We start from the raw sequence: 26,008 nt of genomic DNA on the forward strand, positions 1-26,008 counted from the left end.
ATATATCAGTACTCATAGAGGTGTGTGGTCTGAATACATACCAGTGGTCTAAAAAAACCTGAAGCAGAAAATTTAATATTTCCTTGGTAGTGTTGAGACCACCAGTGCCATTCTCTCTGGAAAAACACACCCTTAATCCAGGCTGACCATGACTGTAAGGTGCCCTTGACTGTAACATGGGTCTCAATTTCTGATATAAAAAATGTGAAAAAAACATTTACCTATGTAATGAACCTGCACATCCTGCACATGTATCCCTGAACTTAAAATAAAAGTTGAAAGAAAAAAAAAGTAGCAAAATTAGTACAATAAATGCTGTGTGTATCCACCTAAAAAAAATCTAAAATGTTCTCTAAAAAAAGGTGAAAGTTTTAGAATTATGGTATTCCTACCCAACAACAGTTCTAGTGTCAATGAAGAGATTCATAAGACCTATGTTTATTACTGAAAATGTATCCAGAGGAAAACTGGTTTCCTTTAAAGTTTTTATGAGAACTTAATTTGATTTAAAAATGTCTATATTCAAACAATACCCTTTGAAGGCCCATCTAAACTCCAAAGAGTTAGAAAAATCACCATGGAATGTTTAATTTTTAGTGCAGTTTTCTGCCACTATCGGAACTGGACATCTAGTATGTAGATGATGGATAGGAGATCTGAGTTTCTAGTAATACCACTAAGAAACTGTAATTTTCCCAAGTCAGCACTGTACCATAGCTCAGTCCCTGGGCTTTTTCCTTCCTTGGTGATCTCATCCAGATCCATGGCTTCAGATCTACACTAGTGACTCCTAAATTTCTATTTCTGGTCTAGTTCTCATATACCAAACTCGAATACTAACTGCCTACTTGCCACCTCCTCTTGGATATCTAGGAGATACCTGAAATCTAACATGTCCAAATTGAACTACTGATTGTACCTCTGAAACCTGTTCTACCCTCTGCCTTCTTCAATTCAGCTGACTGCAACTCTGTCCTTCTAGTTGCTCAGGATAAAACTCTAGAGTCAATTTTGACTCTTCTCTTTCTCTCAAATCCCACATCAGGAAATCCTGTTGGGTGTATCTTCAAAACATACAGCATATCTCATTTTATTGTGCTTTGCTTTACTGCACTTCGCAGATACTGCAGTTTTTTGTTTGACAAATTAAAGGTTTGTAGCAACCACGCATCAAGCAAGTCTATCAGTGCCATTTTTCCAACACCATGTACTCACTTTGTATCTCTGTGTCACATTTTGGCAATCTTGCAGTATTTCCAATTTTTTCATTATTATTATATCTGCATGGTGATCTGTAATCTTTGATGTTGCTACTGAAATTGTTTTAGGGCACCACAAACTATGCCCATATAAGATGGCAAGCTTAAATTGAAAAATGTTATGTGTGTTCTCATTGCTCCACCAACTGCTGTTCTCCCAACTCCCTTCCTCTCCTCAAGCTTCCCTATTCCTAAGATACAATAATATTACAATTAGGCCAATTAGTAGCCCTACAGTGGCCTGTAAGTGTTGGAGTAAAAGGAAGAGTTGCACATCTCTCACTTTAAACCAAAATCTGGAATAAGGTTAGTGAGGAAGACATGCTGAAAGCCAAGAGGCTCAAAGCTAGGCCTTTAGTGTCAAACAGCCAAGCTGTGAATGCAAAGGAAAAGTTGTTGAAGGAAGTTAAAAATGCTATTCCAGTGAACACACATGTGGTAAAGAAGGAAAACAGCCTTATTACTGATAGGGATAAAGCTTTAGTGGTCTGGATGGAAGAGCTAAGCAGCCACGGCATTCTTTTTTTTTTTTTTGAGATGGAGTTTTGCTTGATGCCCAGGCTGGAGTGCAATGGCGTGGTCTTGGCTCACTGCAATCTCTGCCTTCCAGGTTCAAGTGATTCTTGTGCCTCAGTCTCCTGAGTAACTGAGATTATAGGTGCACACCACCACACCCAATTTTTGCATTTTTAGTAGAGATGGGGTTTCACCATGTTGGCCAGGTTGGTTTCGAACTCCTGACCTTAGTGATCCACCTGCCTCAGCCTCCCAAAGCGCTGGGACTACAGGCATGAGCCACCACGCCTGGCCTTGCCATAGCATTCTCTTAAGCCAAAGTCTAATCCAGAGCAAGGCCCTGACTCTCTTTAATTCTGTGAAGGCTGAGAGAGGGGAGGAAGCTGCAGAATAGCTGAAAGCTAAAAGAGATCGATTCATGAGGTTTAAGAAAAGAAGCCAGCTCCATCACATAAAAGTGCAAGGTGAAGCATTAAATACTGATGTACAAGTTGCAGCAAGTTATCCAGAAGATCTAGCTAAGATCATTGGTGAACATGGCCACACTAAACAACAAATTTTCCATGTAGATCAAGCAGCCTTCTGTTGGAAGATGCCATCTAAAGAGGAGAAGTCAGTGCCTGGCTTCAAAGCTTCAAAGGACAGGCTGACTCTCTTTCTCTTATTAGGGACTAACACTGCTGGTGACTTTAGGTTGAAGCCAGTGCTCATCTGCCATTCTGAAAATTCTAGAGACCTTAAGAACTGTGCTAAATCTACTCTACCTGTGCTCTATAAATGGACAAGGCCTAGATAACAGCACATCTATTTATAACATGGTTTACTGAATATTCAAAACCCACTGTTGAGACCTAATGCTCAGAAAAAAGATTTCTTTCCAAATATTACTGCTCAGTGACAAGGCAACTGGTCACCCAGGAGCTCTGATGAAAATGTACAAGATGATGCACGTTGTTTTCATGACTGCTAACACAACATCCATTCTTCAGCCAAGGATCAAGGAGTAATTTCAAGTTGCAAGTCTTGTTATTTAAGAAATACATTGCTTAAGGCTATAGCTGCCACAAAGGGTGATTCCTCTGATGGATCTGGGCAAAGTCCATTGAAAACCTCCTGGAAAGGAGTCACCATTCTAAATGCCATTAAGAACATTTGTAGCCGGGCGCAGTGGCTCAAGTCTGTAATCCCAGCACTTTGGGAGGCTGAGGTGGGTGGATCACCTAAAGTCAGGAGTTCGAGACCAGCCTCGCCAACATGGTGAAACCCCATCTCTACAAAAAAAAAAAAAAAAAAAAGCTGGCAGTGGTGGGATGGGCCTGTAATCCCAGCTATTCAGGAGGCTGAGGTAAGAGAATTGCTTGAACCTGGGAGGCAGAGGCTGCAGTGAGCCAAGATTGTGCCAGTGCACTCCAGCCTGGGCGACAGAGTGAGACTCCATCTTGGAAAAAAAAAAAAACATTTGTGATTCATGGGAGGAGGTTAAAATGTCAACAATAGGAGGCTGGAAGAAGTTAATCCCAACCCTTATGGATGACTTTGAAGGAAGGGTTCAAAACTTCAGTGGAGAAGTTACTGTAGATGTGGTAGAAACAGCAAGAGAAAAGAATTAGAAGTGGCATCTGCAGATGTGAATGAATTTGTGCAATCCCATGATAAAACTTGAACGGAAGAGGAGTTGTTTCTTAGGGATGAGCAAAAAAAGTGGTTTCTTGAGATGAAATCTACTCCTAGTGAAGATGCTGTGAATATGCTGACAATGACAGCAAAGAACTTAGAATACTACATCAACTTAGAGGTAGGGTTTGAAAGGATTGACTCCAATTTTGAAAGAATTTCTGCTGTGGGTAAAATGCTATTAAACAGCATTGCACACTACAGAGAAATCTTTTGTGAAAAGAATCAATGAATGTTGCAAACTTTACTGTTGTCTTATTTTAAGCAACTGTCACGGCCATCCCAACCTTCAGCAACCACTACCCTGATCAATCAGTGGCTGTCAACATTGAGGCAAGGCCCTCCACCAGCAAAGAGATGATGACTTGCAGAAGGCTGACATGATCATTAGCAGTTCTTAGCAATAAAGTATTTTTGCAATTAGGGTATGTACATTTTTTAGACACAATGCTACTGCACTTAATAGGCCACAGTATAGTATAAACATAACTTTTATATATATGGGGAAACAAAAAAATTCTGTGACTGGCTTACTGCAGTGGTCTGGAACGGAATCCATAATATCTCCAAGGTATCCCTGTATCCCAAGTCCAACTCCTTTCTTCACCTCTTCCACGTACCACTCTGGTCAGAGTAATTATCTAATCATCTTCTTACCCTGGAGTATGACAACAGCCAATGTGACTGGTGTCCCTTGTCCTATTTTTGATGAACAATGATCCTATTAAAACCTAAAGCTACAATTTCATTCCTCTGTTCAAAACCCTTTGATGGCTTTCCACATCATTCAGGAAAAAGAGTCAAGTCAAACCATAGTTTGTAAGACCCTTCATGGTCTGCCCCCTTACTTCTCCTCTCACCCGTGCTCACTCTGGTCTGGCTGTCTGTCTTTGCACAACAGGCCTGCTTTCAACAATGGAGACTTTGTACTGCTTGGTCCTTCTGGCTAGAATGCTCTTCTTCCATATATTTCACTTGCCTCCAAACAGTCCTACCTCACGCCCTTCGAGTCTTTGTTCAAATGTCACCTTCTGAATAAAGCCTACACTGACCACCCTATTTAAAATGGCGCCGCCTTCCCTGTGCACACCTAAGCCTCTGATCTTATACTCTTCTTCTGACCTTGTAACATCTTCTAAGATCTTATAAAATTTACCTATCATGCTTGCCTTCCCTCTGCTGCTGACTTTACCCAAACCCCCCAGAGTATGTATGATAAGCATCTCTGTTTTCACCGGTAAAAACAAAAGTGCCTGGCACTTTAAGTAGACACTTCATAAATATTTGTTAAATTAATTCCTTCTTTCCACATAGGTGGGGTGGCAAAATTATTTTTAATTTACATTTTCTTGTATGTTTTAAACTGCAAAAGTAACAAGTGCTTATTTTACTTAGTGATACAGTGCAAAGATGACTGAATAAAAAGCGAATACCCTCAAACTTCCTCCATTCTCACCATTGTTAGGTTATCCAGTCAACCTGGCAGATCTATCTGTGCTTTATTCCGGCTCTTCTTAATATACCCAAATAAATATACACAGATTTTTTGCTTTTTATAAAAATGGCATTATAGGCCAGGCACGGTGGCTCACGCCTGTCATCCCGGCACTTTGGGAGGCCAAGGTAGGCAGATTGCTTGAGGCTGGGAGTTTGAGACCAGCCTGGCCAACGTGGCAAAACTCCATCTCTACCAAAAAATATAAAAATTAGCCGGGTGTGGTAGCAGGCGCTTGTAGTCCCAGCTACTGGGGAAGCTGAGGCACGAGAATTGCTTTAACTGGGAGGCAGAGGTTGCAGTGAGCTGAGATCATGCCACTGCACTCCAGCCTGGGCGACAGAGAGAGACCCTGTCTCAAAAAAACAAAACAAAACAAAAAAGGGCATTATATTCTACTCTACAGTATGTTTTTCTTACATATTAGCATGTCATGTATATTATTCCAGATCAATAGACAGAGACCTATTTCATTCTCTTTATTATCTGCATAACATTCCATACTATTGCTACATCGCATTTTGTTAAATTCCCAATAACATGCATGGAATCAATAATGTCCTTCTATGTCTAATTAAAATAATCATTAATATTTATTAATGCCCTTCAACCCATGAGAAGAGATTGATCATTAAGTATACTGAAATAAATGAACTATAACATTTTAATTTCAGTCACAGACTGAAACAAAGTTTATCCTAATCTTCAGTTTATCTGAAAATTTAATTAATCAAAAGGTTCTAGTCAATAAAGAAAACATTTTTGTTTCCTGTGTGTAAGGCACCCCATTTCCACAATTGGACTTGTATAGAATATTATTATAAAATTCTGTATTTTCTGATGCAAAACATGTATTGCATATTTTATGGCCTATATACAATATGGCCATGAAAGATGAATGGCCTGAATGCAGTCTATTATGTAATTTTGAATTATAATTAGATAATTATATTCAATTAACAGATAATTATAGATAATTACAAAAACTTATATACAGAGAAATAAATTGTCATACAACCATACCCTGTACCTCTCTTAGTATTCCTATTCTTTTTGATTTTCAGGTGGTCTTAAAATCAAAACCTTAACAAGATTACTTGCATGTGCAGGTTAAAATACAATTATGTAAAACTTGGTTTGAACAATAATTAAAAAATAGTCTTTTCTGTATTTCCTACTTTTTGGTTAATGTAGAGATAATAGTTAATAACTAAAAACTCTGAGTTATAGACAACGTTTTATTGTCAAAGAAATAAGACCTGACCAGGAATTCCGAGCATGACAAAGGCAATTAGAGTAAACATACAGAAAGATTTTGCTCTCCTCGACATAAGAAACTCTATTCATCTTTCCCCAAGGCTCTTATTGTTGGCATAAAGCTGAAGTGGAGAGGAAATAGGTTAATTCTTCCCCCAAGAGTTCATTCCATCTCTCCCCTCTACTTCTTGAGCTTCTTAAGTCAGTGTCTTACTGTAGGGAAAAAAAGATGCAAAGCAAGAAGAAGAAAAAAGGATAAGAGGAGAGAGTAAAGATTTTGGCTATCTCCTTTGAGCTAAATCTTGACTATTTAAATGTGGATTTTGATAGGTGTAATTATTTTTATTGTTTAATTCCATCATCTGACAGCACAAAATAGATTGGTTAACTTGTTCCTTGATTACCTACACATTTAGTTTATCTTTTAAAAAATTTCCAGAGAAACTATTCTCTTTGCCTAACATTCATATATAGAAATAGTCCCTGGGAGAGTCTAGTTCAGAAATGTCAAGTTAGTAGCCTTTAGCCTATGTTGTTTGGCCCATACTGTCAGAATTTCTAAAATTGAATTGATTTTCAATGTGTAAAGACTGGCAGATACATGAAACTTCTTATCTCTTGACTCTTCTCGGGAAATCAGCAGAACCGCACATGGGCTTAGACTCCCAACATGGTAAACACTGGCTGGAGCCCGGTGGGGGCTGATCTCTTTGAGTGGGTCACATGTTCTCTAGGACACCCTCTCATCCCACTTGGCTTGCTTCCCTCATTTATATTGTTTACCTAGCCCAGTTTAAGAATCTGTCTGCAACTCTTGTTCTAGTCTCTGTATTACGGTAGCAATGAAAAAAATAAAAACCCTGGCCTTTAACACAGGTGAAGCTTGGAGTGTTCAGAAACAACAAAATATTGCTTGACTTAGCAAAAAGTTAAGAAGTTAGAAATAAAATGTATAGTGCAATTGTGAACTATTTTTTAACTGATTCCATTTTTACTTCACAATTTTGCCCTTTAACCTAACCTGTCTCTGCATACTGACAATGCCTGAAAGCTGGATGGTTTCATTACACATAAATACATCTCTCTATAGAAGCTATTAGGTACAGGCCACTCACTGAAGTGTAATATGATATAAATCACTGGGGATGATAATAGAACACTGACATCTTCAACCTTAGCACTTGTCACTCACTGCATGACTGGAGCAGGCCTCTCTGGAGCTTGGCCTGTGTAAACACAGGTCTCTCACAGCATTAGAATTATATTGTTGGAGGCTATTATTAATAGCACATTTATAAAAAGTGTGAAAATGTCTTTTAGGTAACAAAGAATAACTCAAGGGAAAGCTATTTTAAGAAATAATTTAGAAAAGGGATATTTCCACAAAAATCCCAAAATTAAACTTTTTATTACCAAAAGTAATATGCTGATTTATCAGTCCCTTATTTATAAAATACCTTTAAATGAAAAAGTTATGCTTTTTTATTTTACTCTAAAGTAAACAACATATGATCAAACAGGATTTTAGAAAGGAGAAATGTAAACACCAAATAAATGATATAAAAATATAGCAACCAATATCTTATATGGCTAAAAAGGTTTCTTCTTTGTTACTCAATCACATCCCTTCAAAGGAGTCAGTGAAAACTCTGGGAAGATGAAATTCGGTCCTATTCATTTACTTCCCTCTGATCTTTGTTATTTTGTTAATTATTTTGGAAACCTATATATTAAAGTTTTAGGTATTCTCTCAAATTTAAAATGTACTTAAGATACCATTTTTACTTTTTTGGTCAGAGAAAAAGTTTTTAATAATGAGTTTACATACTTCCTATGAAAATTACAAATAAAATTTTAGAGGATATTTGTGGTAAGGAGAACCTTAAATTGGAGCCCAAGACTTTATACCCTAATCTCTGAGGCTGTGACTAAGATGTAATTAAGGCTCCCAACCAGTTGCCTTTCAGTTAATCAAAAGGGAGACTATCCAGAGAGTCCTGACCCACTGACAGGAGCCCTTTAAAGCAGAGTTTTCTCGCTGGAGGCAGAAGAGGACGCCAGAGAGGTACAAAGTGCCAGGGGAAAGATGCGCTGTTGCTGGCTTGAAGACGGATGGCCCGTGAGAAGGAACCTGGAGGCCCTGAGGAGCTGAGAGGGGTCACTGGCCAAGAGCCAGCAGCGAAACAGGGGTTTCAGTTCTACAACCACAAGGAACCTAATTCTCTCAACAACTTTAATGAGTTTGGAAGTGATTTCCCCTCAGAGCCTCTGGACAAGGACTCAGCCCGGATGACATCTTAATTTCAGCCCCTGATACACTGAACAAACAACCCAATGTGCTTACGGTTTACAGAACTGTGTGCTAAGTGGGTGTTGCCACAAGTCTCAAGTTTGTCGTAATTTATTATGTAGCAAGAAAAAACTAACACAATGCAAACGAATTACCTATTATTAGGAAGGAAAATAAAATGTACTGAATGTAAGAATGCTGCCTTTTTCAGAGTATTTAAGGTTCACTGCTGATTTGTTAAGCTGTTTCATGTTGAGAAAAACAATGTGGTTAAGGGTAGAAGTAATCATTCTTAGGAAGTGAAACAAATCTAGGAACAGATTTGAAATATTCAAACCTGATTCTAATGACAGCAAGTTATTAATCAATAAAAATCTAGATATTTCAACTTCAAACTCAGGAAAGATCATGTATAGCAGAGAAACTTACCCTATTTTGAAAAAATGATGCATGAAAATGTGATGTTGTAGCAGATATTGATACTAAAGTAATAGTTTCTTCAGAACTAGGATTATGTAAGTAGACTTTTTCCATTTTTGGCATTCCAACTGGTCTGTAAAACAAAAAGAAAATTATCACAAATATTTCACAGATAATTCTGATTGATGATTTCTAGTTGTTAAAAAATTAATCAAAATTGTTAGACAAATACATAGCTAAATATATTAAAATGCTTTCTGAATTTATATTTAAAATTACACATAAAAATGCATTTAGTCATTCAATAAATATTTCCTGAGTGCCAATTATGTCATGTACAGTGCCAGGTGCTGGGATACAATGAAGCAAGTCTCATCCCTGTGAGGCTCAGAACCCAGTGAGGCAGCAGACGGGGCACAAAATGGTCAGTTCCTTTTCTTCCTTTCTGTACCACCACCCGGCCTCCTACCAATTGTGTCCTCTTCTCAAATTCCACGGATACGTGCTCTTCATTTTAAGAGCGGAAACTGAGTAGCAAAGTTGTGTGAGGAAATCTTGCGAGTTAGGGGCTTTTACTATACTCATTTCATAGATGAGAATACTGGGGCACAGAAAAGTTAATTAACTTGTCAAAGGCACACTTGGAACCTGGATGTGAATCTAAGTCTTCTGGGTCTAGTCTGCGCTTTAACCGCCAGTACTGAACTGCCTCTTCTCAAAGCTAAACACACTCAATGGTCTGAAATCCACAAATCCATTTTAATGACTACCTTGGCATCCATGCCATGGTTTGCCTTAGAAGTGAAACTTTATTCTATAGCCCACTTACTGCTTCTGTAGCTAATCTTATTGGTACAGGCCTCCTAACTTCTACAGCTTCCTTGCTAACACACCCACTAGTTATTAGGTTCCTTCCTAATCTCACATGACCCAACCTAAACAAGTAACTCTGTTTTCAATCCAGACCTTCCACCTGAGCCAGGCTAGTTCCACGGGCAAGTCCCCCACGGCTCTGCTAATCTGCCTGCCCTGTGTTTTTTTCCCTATCCTCCTATTCCAATCCAAACCCTCATTTTCTAATTCAAATATACACCCTTCTTTCACAAGGTCCTCTCCTCATGCAATCACTTTGGTCCATGGTTTTTGAAATTTTACATTTTGTAATTCACATTTAAAGTTTGCATATAAACCTCAAATCCCAAGCAGTTGAAAACGCAGAGCCAGAACTGCATTTTATATTTGGTTCAACTGTCCACCATGCTTTTGTTCTTCAAGAAGTTCTGTCTCTACCTTTTCTTCAATTTAGTTGCTCACCTCTAATTCAAGACTTGGGAAAGTTCATAAACAGTGAACAGCTGATAATTTTCAATAGTTTAAGAAAATGGAATGCAGGTGGAAGGGCAGGGCATGATGGCCAAATAGAAGGCTCCACCTTCATTGTCCCTTCTCCCCACAGAAATACTAAATTTAACAACTATCTATGCCAAAAACATCACCTTCATAAGAACCAAAAATCAGGTGAGCACTCACAGTACTTGGTTTGGTTTTAACTTCATATCACTGAAAGAGGCAATGAAGAGGGTAGGGAAGAAAATCTTGAATCGCTGATGCCACCCTTTCCCACCTACCCCCCTCCACCCAGCAGCAGCCAAGTGGCACAGAGAGAGAGAGAGTCTGTGCACTTGGGAGAGGGACAGTGCAGTGACTGTGAGACTTTGCAGTGAACTCAGTGCTGCCCTGTCACAGCAGAACTCAGCGGTCTGGCTGAACTCAGCGGTCGCCTGCTCAAGGAGACAGCATTTAGATGAACCCTAGCTGGAGGGAACTGCCCATCCTAGCAGTCCTAACTTGAGTTCCCACTAGCCTTGCCACCTCAGGCTAAAGTGTTCTGGGGCCCTAAATAAACCTGAAAGGCAGTCTAGGCCACAAGCACTGCAATTCCTAAGAGAGTCCTAGTGCCGTGCTGGGCTTGGAGCCAGTAGACTTGGGGGGCATGCAACCTACTGAGACATGAGCTGGGGTGCCCAAGGGAGTGCTTGCACCACCCCTCCTCCAACCCCAGGCAGCACAGCTCACGGCTCTGAAAGAGATCCCTTTCTTCTGCTTGACAGAGGAGAGGAGGGGGGAAGAGAAATGAGGATTTTGTCTTGCATCTTGGATACCAGCTCAGCCACAGCAGGATAGGGCTGCTGTGGATTGGGGAGGGAGCCCAATTCCCTGAAGGGTGAGTCCCAGACCTGGCAGCATTTACCACAAGCTGACTGAAGAGCCCTTGGGCTTTAAGTGAATACTGGTGGTAGCCTGGCAGTATTCTCCGTGGGCTTGTGGTGGTGGTGGCCATGGGGTAGGGATCTTCTGCCTGTGGAAAGGGGAGGGAAGAGTGGGTAGGACTGCATCAAATGGGTTGAAGGCCAGCTCAGCTGCAGCGCAATAGAACACTAGGTAGATTTCTAAGGTGTTTGACTCCCGTCTCTGGTCTGGACTGGTCTGGACAGGTCTGGACACACCTACAGACCCACCTGGGGCCTGGGGGAACTCGCTGTCCTGAAGAGAAGGACACAAACCTGGCTGGCTTCACTATCTGCTGATTTTAGAGTCCTAGGGCCTTGAAGAAACACACCTGGAAGCCAGGGAGTGGTTACAGTGGGCCTTGGGCAAGACTCAGTGCTATGTTGGCTTCAGGTCTGACCCAGTGCAGTTCCAGTGGTGGTGGCCACAGGGATGCTTTGTCATTCCACTCCCAGATCCAGGTGGCTCAGCACAGAGAGAGACTGTTTGTCTGGGAGACAGTAAGGAAAGAGAACAGGAATCTTTGCCAGGTAATCCAGAGAATGCTTCCTGATCTTATCCAAGACCACCAAGATGGTACTTCTACAAGTCTACAAGAACCACGGTGTTGCTGGGCTTGGGGTGCCCCCTAATGCAGATACGGCTTAGATCACTACACCCAAATCCTTCTGAATATCTGGAAAGCCTACCCAAGAAGAAGGGGTACAAACAAGCCCAGACTGTGAAGATTACAATACCTAACTCTTCAATACCCAGACACTGATGAACATCTGCAAGCATTAAGACCAGCCAGGAAAACATGACTTCCTTAAATGAATTAAATAAGGCACCAGGGACCAATCCTAGAGAAACAGAGATATGTGACCTTCCAGACAGACAATTCAAAACGGCTGTTTTGAGGAAATTCAAAGAAATTCAAGATAACATAGAGAAGGAATTAAGAATTCTATCAGATAAATTTAATAAAGATACTGAAATAATGAAAAAGAATCAAGCAGAAATTCTAGAGTTGAAAAATGCAACTGACATACTGAAGACTGCATCAGAGTTTCTTAATAGCAGAATTGATCAAGCAGAAGAAAGAATTAGTGAGCTTGAAGACAGGCTATTTGAAAATACAGTCAGAGGAGAGAAAACAAAAAAGAATTAAAAAGGAGGCACACCTACGGGACCTAAAAAATAGCCTCAAAAGGGGAAATCTAAGAGTTAATGGACTTAAAGAGGAGGTAGAGAAGGAAATAGGGGTAGAAAGTTTATTTAAAGGGATAATAACAGAACACTTCCCAAATCTGGAGAAAGATATTAATATTGAAGTACAAGATGGTTATAGAACACCAAGCAGATTTAACTCAAAGACTACCTCAAGGCATTTAATAATCAAACTTGCAAAAGTCAAGGATAAAGAAAGGATCCTAAAATTAACAAGAGAAAAGAAACAAAATTAGGTATAATGGAGCTCCAATACGTCTGGCAGCAAACTTTTCAGTGGAAATCTTACAGGCCAGGAGAGACTGGCATGACATACTTAAAGTGCTGAAGGCAACAACAACAAAAAAACCCCCACACTTTTACCCTAGAACAGTATATCTGGCAAAAATATCCTTTCCAGTGAAAATATCCTTCAAATATGAAAGAGGAATAAAGACGTTCCCAGACAAACAAAAGCTGAGGGATTTCACTAACATCAGATATATCTTACAAGAAATGCTAATGGGAGTTCTTTCAAACTGAAAGAAAAGGACATTAATTAGCAACTCTCCAGGACGTTGGAGTGGGCACAGATTTCTTGAGAAATACTCTGCAAGCACCAGTAACCAAAGCAAAAATGGACAAATGGGATCATATCAACTTAAAAAGCTTCTGCACAGCAAAGGAAACAATCAACAAAGTTAAGAGACAGCCCACAGAATGGGAGGAAATATTTGCAAACTACCTATTTGACAAGGGATTAATAACTAGATATATGAGGAACTCAAATGACTCTACAGGAAAAAATCTAATAACCTGGTTAAAACATGGGCAAAGTATCTGAATAGGTATTTCTCAAAAGAAGACATACAAATGACAAAGAGGTATATAAAAAATGCTCAATATGACCATCAGGGAAGTGCAAATCAAAACCACAATGAGATATCTGATTCCAATTAAAATGGCTTTATCCAAAAGACAGGCAACAACAAATACTAGCAAGGATGTGGAGAAAAGGGAATATTGGTGGGAATGTATTAGTACAAACACTAGGAAGAACAGTTTGGAGGTTCCTCAAAAAACTAGAAGTAGAGCTACCATACAATCCAACAATTCCACTCATAAATACACACCCAAAATAAAGGAAATCAGTATATTGCAGCATTATCTGTACTCCCATGTTTATTACAGCACTACTCACAATAGCCGAGATTTGGAAGCCACCTAAGTGTTTATTACCAGATGAATGGATAAAAAAAAAGTGGTACATATACACAATGGAGTACTATTCAGCCATGAAAAAGAATGAGATCCTGTCATTTGCAACAACCTGGATGGAGCTAGAGAATATTATGTTAAGTAAAATAAGACAGACCCAGAAAGACAAACTTTCCATGTTCTCACTTATTTGTGGGAGCTAAAAATTAAAACAATTGAACTCATGGAGATAGAGAGTAGGAGGATGGTTACCAGAGGCTGGGAAGGATAGTAGCGGGGATGGGTAGAAATGGGGATGATTAATATGCACAAAGAAACTGAAAGTATGGATAAGACCTAGCATTTCCTAGCACAACATGGTGACTACAGTTAAAAAAAAAAATTAACTGTACCTTTTAAATAACTACAATAATATAAATGGATTGTTGGTTAACACAAAAGATAAATGATTGAGGTGATGACGATCCCATTTACCCTAATGTGATTTTTATGCATTGCATACCTGTATCAAAATATCTTAGGGAATCCATAAATACATATATCTACTATGTACCCACAAAAATTTAAAAATAATTTTAAAAAAAGGCAACAAATTAATCAGGGGCTAACTTAGGTTCCTTAAAGATAGTGAATTAGTACATGCTGGCTCTTCCTGCCATCTTCCTTCCCCACAACAATAATGCCGAAAAAATTTAGAAGTTAGAGGGAGGTACTGACTCCAAGAAATAACCAAAAAACAGTGAGAAACCCTTGGGAGAACTGAAGGCTGCCTTAAAGTGGCAGGTGAGGGAAAGTGAGTGTCAATGGGCAGCCTGAGCTGACAACGAGAGGCTAGGCTACGAGAAGGCTTCCAAACTTTATTATTCTCCACTTTCTTCCCTGTCTGCCTTGAGATAGAGCTTGATCCTTCAACCTAGAACAGAAGAGCTTGCCAGGGTAAGGAGTTGATGAGCAGCTGCCCTTGAAATGCTCTCCTCTAACGTCTCTCTCTGGTCCTACACAGTCCTAGGGCTACTGAACTATGATTTAGGAAGACACCTTTGTCCCACGATGCTTCTGCCTAAGCATTGTCAGTTAAGAGTGGTGACAAATATGGGGCAATCAATAGTTCTTATGTGTATGTGTGGAACTGGGGCTCTCCATTTTGGGGATTATCTCTCCTTTTAAATTCGCAAGAAGAGACAAAGACCAGGGCTTGGCCTTCTGCCCTTCTCAATACGCATTACCAGACAGTAGCTCATAAGTTCACACACCCAAGTAACATGATATGTTTGGAGTAAATTAATTGGATAACACACACAATGTTGTGATAGATTGTAATGCTGTCTATTGCCATGGTCAAACTTGGAATAGAATGTTGAAGAGAAGTGACAAGAATAGATCTCCTTGTCTTGTTCTTGATGTAGGGGGATTTTTTCATTCTTTCACCATTAAGTACGATGTCAGCCTTCAGGTTATCATAGATGCTCTTTATTAGGTTGAAGAAAATCCCATCTATCCTAGTTTGTTAGGCATTATCATCATGAAAGGATGTTATTTTCTCAAATGCTCTTTCTGTGTTTATTGACATGATTATTGGTTTTCCCTGTATTCCCTGTATTGATTTTTTCTATGTTAAACCAACCCTGCATTCTTGAGATAAATGTCACTTGGTCATGGTGTACCCTAGATTCTTTTTATAATCTATTAGCATTTTGTGGAGGATTTTTTGCATCTATATTCAGCAGAAGTATTTGTCTACATTTTCTTGTAGTGTCTTTGTCTGGTTTTGGTATTAGGGTAACACAGATCTAACAGGCTAAGTTGGGAATTGTTTTCCTTTCTATTGTTCGGAAGAGTTTGGGAATAAATGGTATTAATTCTTCTTTGATTGTTTCATAGAATCCTTAAGTAAAGCTATGTGGAGCAGGGCTTGCTTTCTGGCAAGTTTTTGTTTTGTTTTGTTTTGTTTTTGAGATGGAGTCTCGCTCTGTCGCCCACGCTGGAGTGCAGTGGCACGATCTCGGCTCACTGCAAGCTCCGCCTCCTGGGTTCACGCCATTCTCCTGCCTCAGCCTCCCAAGTAGCTGGGACTACAGGTGCCCACTACCACGCCTGGCTAATTTTTTTTTGTATCTTTAGCAGACGTGGGGTTTCACCGTTAGCCAGGATGGTCTCGATCTCCTGACCTCGTGATCCGCCTGCCTCGCCTCCCAAAGTGCAGGGATTACAGGCGTGAGCCACCGCGCCCGGCCACTTTCTGGCAAATCGAAACCACAATGACTAATGCAAACATTTCACTTGTTATAAGTCTATTCAGATTTTCTATTTCTCTGTGAGTCAGTTTATGTATTTTGGGTCTTTCTGGAAATTTGTCCATTTCAACTAAGTTAATGAATTTGTTAGCATACAGTTGTTCATAATATTGCCTTGTAATCTTATTTCTATAAAGTTGACAGTAATGTCACCTCCTACATTCCTGATTTTAGTAATTTGAGTCTTTTCTGTTTATTCCCTGGTCAGTCTAGCTAAAGGTTTGACAATTTGATCTTTTCAAAGAACCAACTTTTGGTTTTGTTGATTTTGTTATGTTTTTCTATTCTGTATTTTATTTATTTCCTCTAGTTTTTATTATTTCTGTTTGCTTTAGTTAGCTCTTTTGCTAGTTTTTTTAGGGAGAAGGTTAAGTTTCTGATTTGAGATATTTTGGTGCGTATATGTTTCCTTCCCAGCAATGTTTTCGCTGCATCCCGTAAGTTTTGATATGTTTTGTTTTTGTTCATCTCGAAGTATTTTCTAATTTCCCTTTTGATTTATTCGATTCACTGATTATTAAGGAGTATGTTTATTATCCCAAGACTTTTTTGATTTTGATTTCCAATTTATTTCAGTAGAAAATTAAGACAGAGAACATACTTTGTACAGGATGAGTATCCCTCTTACCTGAAATGCCTGGAACCAGAAGTGTTTTGAATTTCAGATTTTTTCAGATTTTGAAATATCTGCATTACACTTATCAGTTAAGCAACCCTAATCTGAGAATCTGAAATTCTTCAATAAGCATTTCCTTTGAGCATCATGTTGGCACACAAAAAGTTTCAGATTTTGGAGCATTTTGGATTTTCAGATTAGGAATGTTCAGCCTGTATTGTTTAAATCCATTTAAAATTACTAGTGTTTGTATTATGGATTAGCATATGGTCTATCTTGGAGAACATTCTACATATGCCTGAGCTGAATAAGTATTCTGTTGTTGAGCACGGTGTTCTACAAATGTCTACAAGTCAAGTTGGTTTATACTTTTTCCAAGTCTTCTATATCTTCATCTTCTGCCTAGATGGTATAGCCATTATTGAAAATGGGGGTACTGAAGACTGTCATTATTACTGTTGCATTGTGTATTTCTCCCTTCAGTTCTGGCAGTTTTGCTTCATATATTTTGGGTGGGTCTCTGTTATTAGTTATATATATATATATATGTATATATATATATTTATAATTGTTATATCTCCCTGGATTGACCCTTTTGTAATCATAAAATGTCCATCTTTATTTGTAATAACTTTTTGGTTTTAAAGTCTGTGTTGTCTGATCTGCTTTTCCCCTAGTGACGCCCTGCTGTACAAGTGGTCACTGGGGAAGGGGTGGTAGACCCTGGTCTTCTCAGCTTGCTCTTCCTAGTGTGGAACTTATCCTACTAGTGAGGTGAGCAAGACTGGGTTCCCCAGGTTTCAGGCCTGCTGCATCTGGGGTACAGCATCTGTCCTAGAGTAGGGTGGGTGAAGAGAGACCCAGTCCTTTCTGAAGTGTGCCTGAAATAGAACTTCTGCAACATAAAGTTGGGGATGATGAGAAATGCTAGTAGCCCTCCCCTCTCAGGGTGAAACTGCAGTCCCAGAGTATAAACTGGGGTTAGAGGGAGCTTCTATAACAAGGAGCTGGGGCTTGAGGGGTATGTGGTGGGGAGCATAATAGAATAGGTTGTAGCCCAAATGCCAGAGACTGCCACTGTTCTTATGAAGATTTACAACATTTTTTTGAATGAATAATTTCCTGCAACTTTAAATAACTTTTAAAAAAATAATTCTCATCAGTTAAATTACTATTTGTTGAGATGGTCCATTGAGCTCCTTACTCCATTCTTAAAATCCCATGCCCTAAGGGTATATTTGCTTCAAGTATTCGGAAGCTCCATTGTTAGATGCATGCATATTTCAAGTTGTTATTTTTGTGTGTCTAAATTAATCCCTCTATATTTATGTAATATCCCCCTTTATTCCCAGTAATAGTGCTTGTTCTGAAGTTTACTTTGTCCAAATTAACATAGCCCTTTCACGGTTCTTTTGGTTAGTGTTTACATGGTAATATCTTTTCCATCCTTTTATTTTTAACTTGTCTATGTCCATCTATCTATCTATCTATCTATCTATAAAATATTGTCTATGTCTTTATATATATATACACACACACACATATATGTAGGTTTTTTGCTAGTTGTGTCTCGCTTTTTTATTCAATCTGACAACCTTGGCCTCTTAATTGATGTGTTTAGATTATGTATATTTAATGCAATTATCGATACAGTTAAAGTCTATCATCACGCTAGTTATTTTATTTTTTTTACTAACTAGGAAAGCTGTGCCCACAGACTGCACTGGAGAGGCAGGATCCCACAGGAGAGTTTCTCTGCTTTACCCAGGGAAGCAAAATCCTGGCCAAAAATCATTCTGTAGCTGACATTCTGTGGACTGCACATTATGAGGTCCACAATCATTCTGCGGCCTAACAGTTCAGAACAACAACAACAACAAAAAGTGGAAACAGGGATTGGGTCCTGAGGCAGAGACAGACAGGTATCCAGAACAGGTCTGTAAGAACATATTTGGAGTTAGACAGTAGAACTCCTCAAACCAAGAAGCACTCAAATTGTTGAATTCCTCTTGCCTCAGTGGAGACTCAGATCCTTTAAATGACAGGCTCATCAATCCCAGGTGGGGTTACGACACCATGAAACAATTAGGGAAATGGGTACAGACCACATGGGGCCTCACACTACAGCCATCATACTGCAGGAAGAAGCTGAATAGATACAATATAGAAGATAAAAGTCTTCTTCCTCAAGCTTCATATAGACATATATGTAGAAAACAACAGCACACAGAAATAAAAACATCCTCCTTGCATCCTCAAAGTTCACCAACTGTATGCTTTCTTAAAAAAAAAAATGCTTTTACAATTCAAATAGACTTCAGGCTAACTGGCAACCATTCATGCACATCCCTGTGAATTTCTTCTCAATGTTTTTCCTTGTGTGACTTTAGTACAATCAATCTCAGCTAAGATAAAGAAGACAGGATATATAATGGACAGGTAATTTGGGGTATCCTTCTAGAAGACAGGATTGGAGATGGCCTCCTGCAGGAGAGGGCTGTGGGGAAAAGAGACAAGTGTGGAAGTGCTACGAGCCTGGAAGCAGAAGTGGATCAGAATGCTTGATCTGCAATGCTTCTGAGGCTGGCCCTGCCCTTTCTTCCAGGGATCAAAGAGGAAAAGCATGGGCCACATCCCATAGAAATGAATGAACCCTTGCTCGGAGAAGAGTCATCTACTTATGTTGTTCAAAGTAGCTTGGAGTAACAAGAACAGAGGGAAGGTGTCAGGAAGGACATCAGCAGGCTATTTTAGTTGCGTGCTCAAACAGGGCAGGCTGCCTCTAGCTCTGGGCAGTACACACCACAGGAAGCAAAGGGAGAGGGCACTCCTTGGACAGACTTTCTCACAGACCTCATAGGAACAGCTTGTCTTCCTTCTCACCATCCTCCGTTCCTTTGGTGACATGAGCAGAATCTAGACCATGGAAAGTACATGACTATTCGTAAACTCACAATGTGTTGCTTTTCTATACTATGTAACAAATTACCACAAACTTTGAGGCTTAAAGCAATGCCCGTTCATTATCTTACAATTCTGTAAGAATGCCTAGTTTATCTGCTCGAGGTCTTGCAAGGAAATGCAGGTGTCGGCAAGATGTGTCCTTATCTGAAACTCAAAGTTCTTTTAAGTTCATTCTGGTTGTTGATAAAATTCGGGTTGCTTTCAGTCTTTTGCCATATGACCCTACCATTTTCAAAAGCAGCACGAAGAACCTCTCTTGCATCCAATATCTCCCTTACCTCAAATACGCGACATTTCTGTTTCTGATTGCTAAAGCCAGATTTTAAAGGTTCATGGATTAGGTCAGGCTCACCCAAAAAAAATCTATCTCAAAGGTCAATTGATTTGGGGCCTTAGTTACAGTTTCAAAATCCTCTATAGCGACACCTAGATTGGTGTTTGATTGCATAATTGGGAGAATGTATGTACAGGTACATTAGAGGCCAGAAATTTTTGGAATTCTGGTCTATCTTAGAATTCTGCCTATCACAAGCAGGATATATGACTACTTGGCTGAACAGGTAAAATTTAAAAATAAAACAAAGATTTCCAAATGCCTGCCAGTGCTGGTCCTGTTTGTTTCCATTACTGGCTGTCCAAAGACAGAAGTAGGGCCAAAAGGGACAATGTGAGGTATTTATAAACCAAGCTGAAGCAGGCATACAGCTGTTCTCTGTGCTGTTGCAGCAGAACTACGAACTGTCCATATTTTCGAATAGTCTGAGGCTCAGAAGAATTAGAAAGCAGCAGCTATGAATTAGAGACTAGCCTGGAGAGTAAACTGCAATTTTGTGGTCAAGGGCAAGTTTCCTACACCACAGAAAGATGACACTGCAGTGCCAGGAAACAGCTGAAGAACTGGCTTAGCAACTGCCCTGAGGCAGACCTTATGAATGACAGTGACACAGCACTCTGTTAAGCATAGTTTTGGGCAGGAAGTTGGGCCAAATCAATATGCAGTACTTTGTACCACTCAATTACTGCAAAATACTACTATCCTCCTTTCAAAAACATTTTAGATTGAAGGCTGAGCTGGGGAGTTGATGTAAAATCTTTTAATGGAAAGACTGGGTAGGTAGGAATTGAAAAGCTAAGAGGCACCAAGTATCCCTTTAGGGGGCCTATTTGATTTTCTTGGAATACCAAAAAGTCATCAGAGAAAAATGCCTTTCATAAACTACATTTATCTTGACAATAAAGACATCTATTTTTAGCAATAGTCTATTCAACGTCCATTTTTTTTATAGCCATGAAGTACCTACTTTAAACTTTAGATCTGAAATCAAGATTTTCTGAATATTTTTCTGAATATAATAATTATATAAGCCAAAGATTTTAGTAAACCAAGTTTCTACCCAAAGCATCTTTTACAGCCTGCAATGAATGTCTGGAGTGAAACCGCCTTTGCAAAATTAGAACAGTAAGAGAAATCTGACATACTTGACTCCATCTTGCTTCTGACCTCCAAGCTGTCCTTTGTCATTTCTGGGAACAGGCAAAGCTAACTTTGGGAGGAATTTAGTTTATAGTTTAATGTTAAAGCAAGGATGATAATAACCTTTCCCAAAACGAAACTGCTTCTGAAAACTAATGAAAGGCCATGAGGTTAGGGTTATGAGAGGGGCCTGAGATAACTGGACATTGTCTGGGAGATCATAAGATTTCTAAGTTTCCCAATCACTCCTGTAGGAAGCATTACTACTACAGAACCTAAGATTGGTCTTTTGAGAGATCCTTTCAGACGTTTGCATTTCTGATAACTGGCTGACTCAACCGGTCCTGTGGCCCCCACCCAGAGGCTGACTCAGAGCAGGAGGACCATATTCCACACCCCTATGATTCCATCCCCAACCAATCAACATTCCTCATTCCCTAGCCCCCTGCCCACAAAACTATCCTTGTAAAACCCTAATCTCCAAGCCTTCAGGGAGACTGATTTGAGTAATAACTCTATCTCCTGTGTGGCTGGCCTCATGTTAGTAAAACTCTTTATTGCAATACCATGGTCTCAGTGAACTGGTTTTGTCTGTATAGCAGGCAGGAAGAATCCATCAGGTAATTACAGGAGTTGCTATGGAAACAGAAAAACATTTAACAGCACTGGCATAAAAATGGGGCGGGGTGGGGGGGAGTGGAGAATGGGAGGGGAGCCAGTGGTGTCTAGATTGCCCCATGGGATTGTTACAAGAAGAGAGGAGGAGAGAAAGGAGGAAAAGAAAAGAGGGGGAGGGAAAGGGAGGGAGGGCAGAGAGAATAAAGGTAGGCTTAAAGAATAAATTTAAACAAAAAGTCTGAAAACAAAGAAAGCTAATTTGATCTGTTTATTGTGAAACAAATTCTAGAGGGGAGTAGGAATGATCAGGGTAATGACAGGAGTCAGCACTGGGGTCAAGAAAGAAGCAAGGGAAATTCTAGATGCACCCTTACTGAAGGGCCTGATACTTTTTAGAAGATGCCATGAGTTAGAAAGACTCTAACTCCATTTTTGATATTCAGCTGTTGATAGTTTTCAAGCCCCAATGATGCCCCTTTACCTTTAGCCCCACACCTTGGCAAGCCAATAAGAAAGCCCTTCTCTCTTGGAGCTAGTGAGAAGTTCCAATCATGCAAACCCATTCCAGCCTTGCTCCCCAACCACAATAAAAACTGATTGCTGGCAAGATGGCCGAATAGGAACAGCTTCAGTCTGTGGCTCCCAGCGAGATGGATGCAGAAGGCGGGTGATTTCTACATTTCCAACTGGGACTGGTTAGACAGTGGGTGCAGCCCATGGAGGGCAAGCCGAAGCAGGGTGGGGCATCACCTCACCTGTGAAGCACAAGGGGTTGGGGAATTTTCTCTTCTACCCGAAGGAAGCTGTCAGGGACTGAACTTGAGGAACTCTGGCACAGATACTGTGCTTGTCCCATGGTCTTTGCAAGCTGCAAACCAGGAGATTCCCTCCGGTGCCTACCCCACCAGGGCCCCGGGTTTCAAGCACAAAACTGGGCGGCTATTTGGGCAGACACCGAACTAACTGCAGGAGTTCTTTTTTTTCCATACCCTAGTGGCACCTGGAACACCAGCAAGACAGAACCATTCACTCCCCTGGAAAGGGGTGCTGAAGCCAGGGACCCAAATGGCCTGGCTCAGTGGGTCCCACCCCCATGGAGCCCAGCAAACTAAGATTAACTGGCTTGAAGTTCTCGCTGTCAGCACAGCAGCAGTCTGAGGTCAACCTGCGACAATGGAGCTTGGTGGGGGGAGGGGCGTCTGCCACTGCTGAGGCTTGAGTAGGTGGTTTTAGGATCACAGTGTAAACAAAGTCACTGGGAAGTTCGAACTGGGCGGAGCCTACTGCAGCTCAGCATGGCCCCTGTGGCCAGACTGCCAGATTTCTCTTCTCTGGGCAGGGCATCTCTGAAAAAAAGGCAGCAGCCCCAGTCAGGGACTTACAGATAAACCCTCAGCTCTCTGGGACACAGCACCTGGGGAAAGGGGCGGCTGTGGCTGAAGCTTCAGCAGACTTAAACATCCCTGCCTGGCAGCTCTGAAGAGAGCAGTGGACCTCCCAGCACAGCGTTCGAGCTCTGCTAAAGGTCAGACTGCCTCCTCAAGTGGGTCCCTGACCCCCATGTATCCTGACTGGGAGAAAACTCCCAGTAGGGGCCAACAGACACCTCATACAGGAGAGCTCTAGCTGGCATCTGGCAGGTGCCCCTCTGGGACGAAGCTTCCAGAGGAATGATCAGGCAGCAATCTTTGCTGTTCTGCAGCCTCCACTGGTGATACCAAGGCAAACAGGGTCGGGAGTGGACCTCCAGCAAACTCTAGCAGACCGGCAGCAGAAGAGCCTGTCAGAAGGAAAACTAACAGAAAGGAATAGCATGTCCACTCAAAGACGCCATCCAAAGGTCACCAACATCAAAGACCAAAGGTAGATAAATCCACAAAGATGGGGAGAAACCAGCACAAAAAGGCTGAAAATTCCAAAAATCAGAAGGCCTCTTCTCCTTCAAAGATCACAACTCCTCGCCAGCAAGGGAACAAAACTGGATGGAGAATGAGTTTGACAAATTGACAGAAGTAGGCTTCAGAAGGTGGGTAATAACATACTTCTCCAAGCTAAAGAAGTATGTTCTAATCCAATGCAAGGAAGCCAAGAACCTTGAAAAAAGGTTAGACAAATTGCTAACTAGAATAACCAGTTTAGAGAAGAACATAAATGACCCGATGGAGCTGAAAAATACAGCACGAGAACTTTGTGAAGCATACACAAGTTTCAATAGCCGAGTCAGTCAAGTGGAAGAAAGGATATCAGTGATTGAAGATCAACTTAATGAAATAAAGAGCGAAGACAAGATTAGAGAAAAAGGAATAAAAAGGAATGAACAAAGCCTCCAAGAAATATGGGACTATGTGAAAAGACCAAATCTACATTTGATTGGTGTACCTGAAAGTGACAAGGAGAATGGAACCAAGCTGGAAAACACTCTTCAGGATATTATCCAGGAGAACTTCTCCAATCCAGCAAGACAGGCCAACATTCAAATTCAGGAAACACAGAGAACAGCACAACAACACTCCTCGAGAAGAGCAACCCTAAGACACATAATCGTCAGATTCACCAAGGTTGAAATGAAGGAAAAAATGTTAAGCGCAGCCAGAGAGAAAGGTCGGGTTACCCACAAAGGGAAACCCATCAGACTAACAGAGGATCTCTCTGCAGAAACTCTACAAGCCAGAAGAGAGTGAGGCCCAATATTCAACATCTTTTTTTTTTATTATTATTATACTTTAAGTTTTAGGGTACATGTGCACAATGTGCAGGTTAGTTACATATGTATACATGTGCCATGCTGGTGTGCTGCACCAATTAACTTGTCATTTAGCATTAGGTATATCTCCTAATGCTATCCCTCCCCCCTCCCCTCACCCCACAACAGTCCCCAGAGTGTGATGTTCCCCTTCCTGTGTCCATGTGTTCTCATTGTTCGATTCTCATCTATGAGTGAGAACATGCGGTGTTTGGTTTTTTGTCCTTGCGATAGTTTACTGAGAATGATGGTTTCTAGTTTCATCCGTGTCCCTACAAAGGGCATGAACTCATCATTTTTTATGGCTGCATAGTATTCCATGGTGTACATGTGCCACATTTTCTTAATCCAGTCTATCATTGTTGGACATTTGGGTTGGTTCCAAGTCTTTGTTATTGTGAACAGTGCTGCAGTAAACATATGTGTGCATGTGTCTTTATAGCAGCATGATTTATAGTCCTTTGGGTATATACCCAGTAATGGGATGGCTGGGTCAAATGGTTTTTCTAGTTCTAGATCCCTGAGGAATCGCCACACTGACTTCCACAATGGTTGAACTAGTTTACAGTCCCACCAACAGTGTAAAAGTGTTCCTATTTCTTCACATCCTCTCCAGCACCTGTTGTTTCCTGACTTTTTAATGATCGCCATTCTAACTGGTGTGAGATGGTATCTCATTGTGGTTTTGATTTGCATTTCTCTGATGGCCAGTGATGATGAGCATTTTTTCATGTGTCTTTTGGCTGCATAAATGTCTTCTTTTGAGAAGTGTCTGTTCATATCCTTTGCCCACTTTTTGATGGGGTTGTTTGTTTTTTTCTTGTAAATTTGTTGGAGTTCATTGTAGATTCTGGATATCAGCCCTTTGTCAGATGAATACATCCTTAAAGAAAAGAATTTTCAACCCAGAATTTCATATCCAGCCGAACTAAGCTTCATAAGTGAAGGAGAAATAAAATCCTTTACAGACAAGCAAATGCTGAGATATTCTGTCACCACCAGGCCTGCCTTACAAGAGCTCCTGAAAGAAACACTAAACATGGACAGGAACAACCAGTACCATCCACTGTAAAAATATACTAAATTGTAAAGAACATCGACACTATGAAGAAACTGCAACTAACAGGCAAACAACCAGCTAGCATCATAATAACAGGATCAAATTCACACATAACAATATTAAACTTAAATGTAAATGGGCTAAATGCCCCAATTAAAGACACAGACTGGCAAACTGAAAAAAGAGTCAAGACCCATCAGTGTGCTGTATTCAGGAGACTCATCTCACATGCAAGACACATAGGCTCAAAATAAACGGATGGAGGAATATTTACCAAGCAAATGGAAAGGAAAAAAGCAGGAGTTGCAATCCTAATCTCTGATAAAACAGACTTGAAACCAACAAAGATCAAAAGAGACAAAGAAGGCCATTACATAATGGTAAAGGGATCAATGCAACAAGAAGAGCTAACTATCCTAAATATATATGCACCCAATACAGGAGCACCCAGATTCATAAAGCAAGTTCTTAGAGACCTACAAAGAGACTTCGACTCCTACACAATAATAGTGGGAGATTTTAACACCCCATTGTCCATATTAGACAGATCAACGAAACAGAAAATTAACAAGGATATTCAGGACTTGAACTCAGCTCTGGACCAAGCAAACCTAATAGACATCTACGGAACTC

At 40.3% G+C, this 26,008-nt stretch overlaps 1 protein-coding gene across 5 annotated transcripts in view; it reads right to left on the reverse strand.

The window, feature by feature from the left end:
• The window catches only part of TMEM131 (transmembrane protein 131), a 241,713-nt gene that overhangs the window by 92,528 nt on the left and 123,177 nt on the right, over nucleotides 1-26,008 (reverse strand). For all 5 annotated transcript variants that reach the window (XM_054474141.2, XM_054474140.2, XM_054474142.2 and 2 more), the window contains one exon: nucleotides 8,921-9,044. In XM_054474141.2, coding sequence (XP_054330116.1) covers nucleotides 8,921-9,044 — 124 coding nt within the window. The remainder of the gene's footprint in view (nucleotides 1-8,920; nucleotides 9,045-26,008) is intronic.

This window comes from Pongo pygmaeus, chromosome 12 (genome assembly GCF_028885625.2).
Source record: "Pongo pygmaeus isolate AG05252 chromosome 12, NHGRI_mPonPyg2-v2.0_pri, whole genome shotgun sequence".
NCBI lineage: Eukaryota > Metazoa > Chordata > Mammalia > Primates > Hominidae > Pongo > Pongo pygmaeus.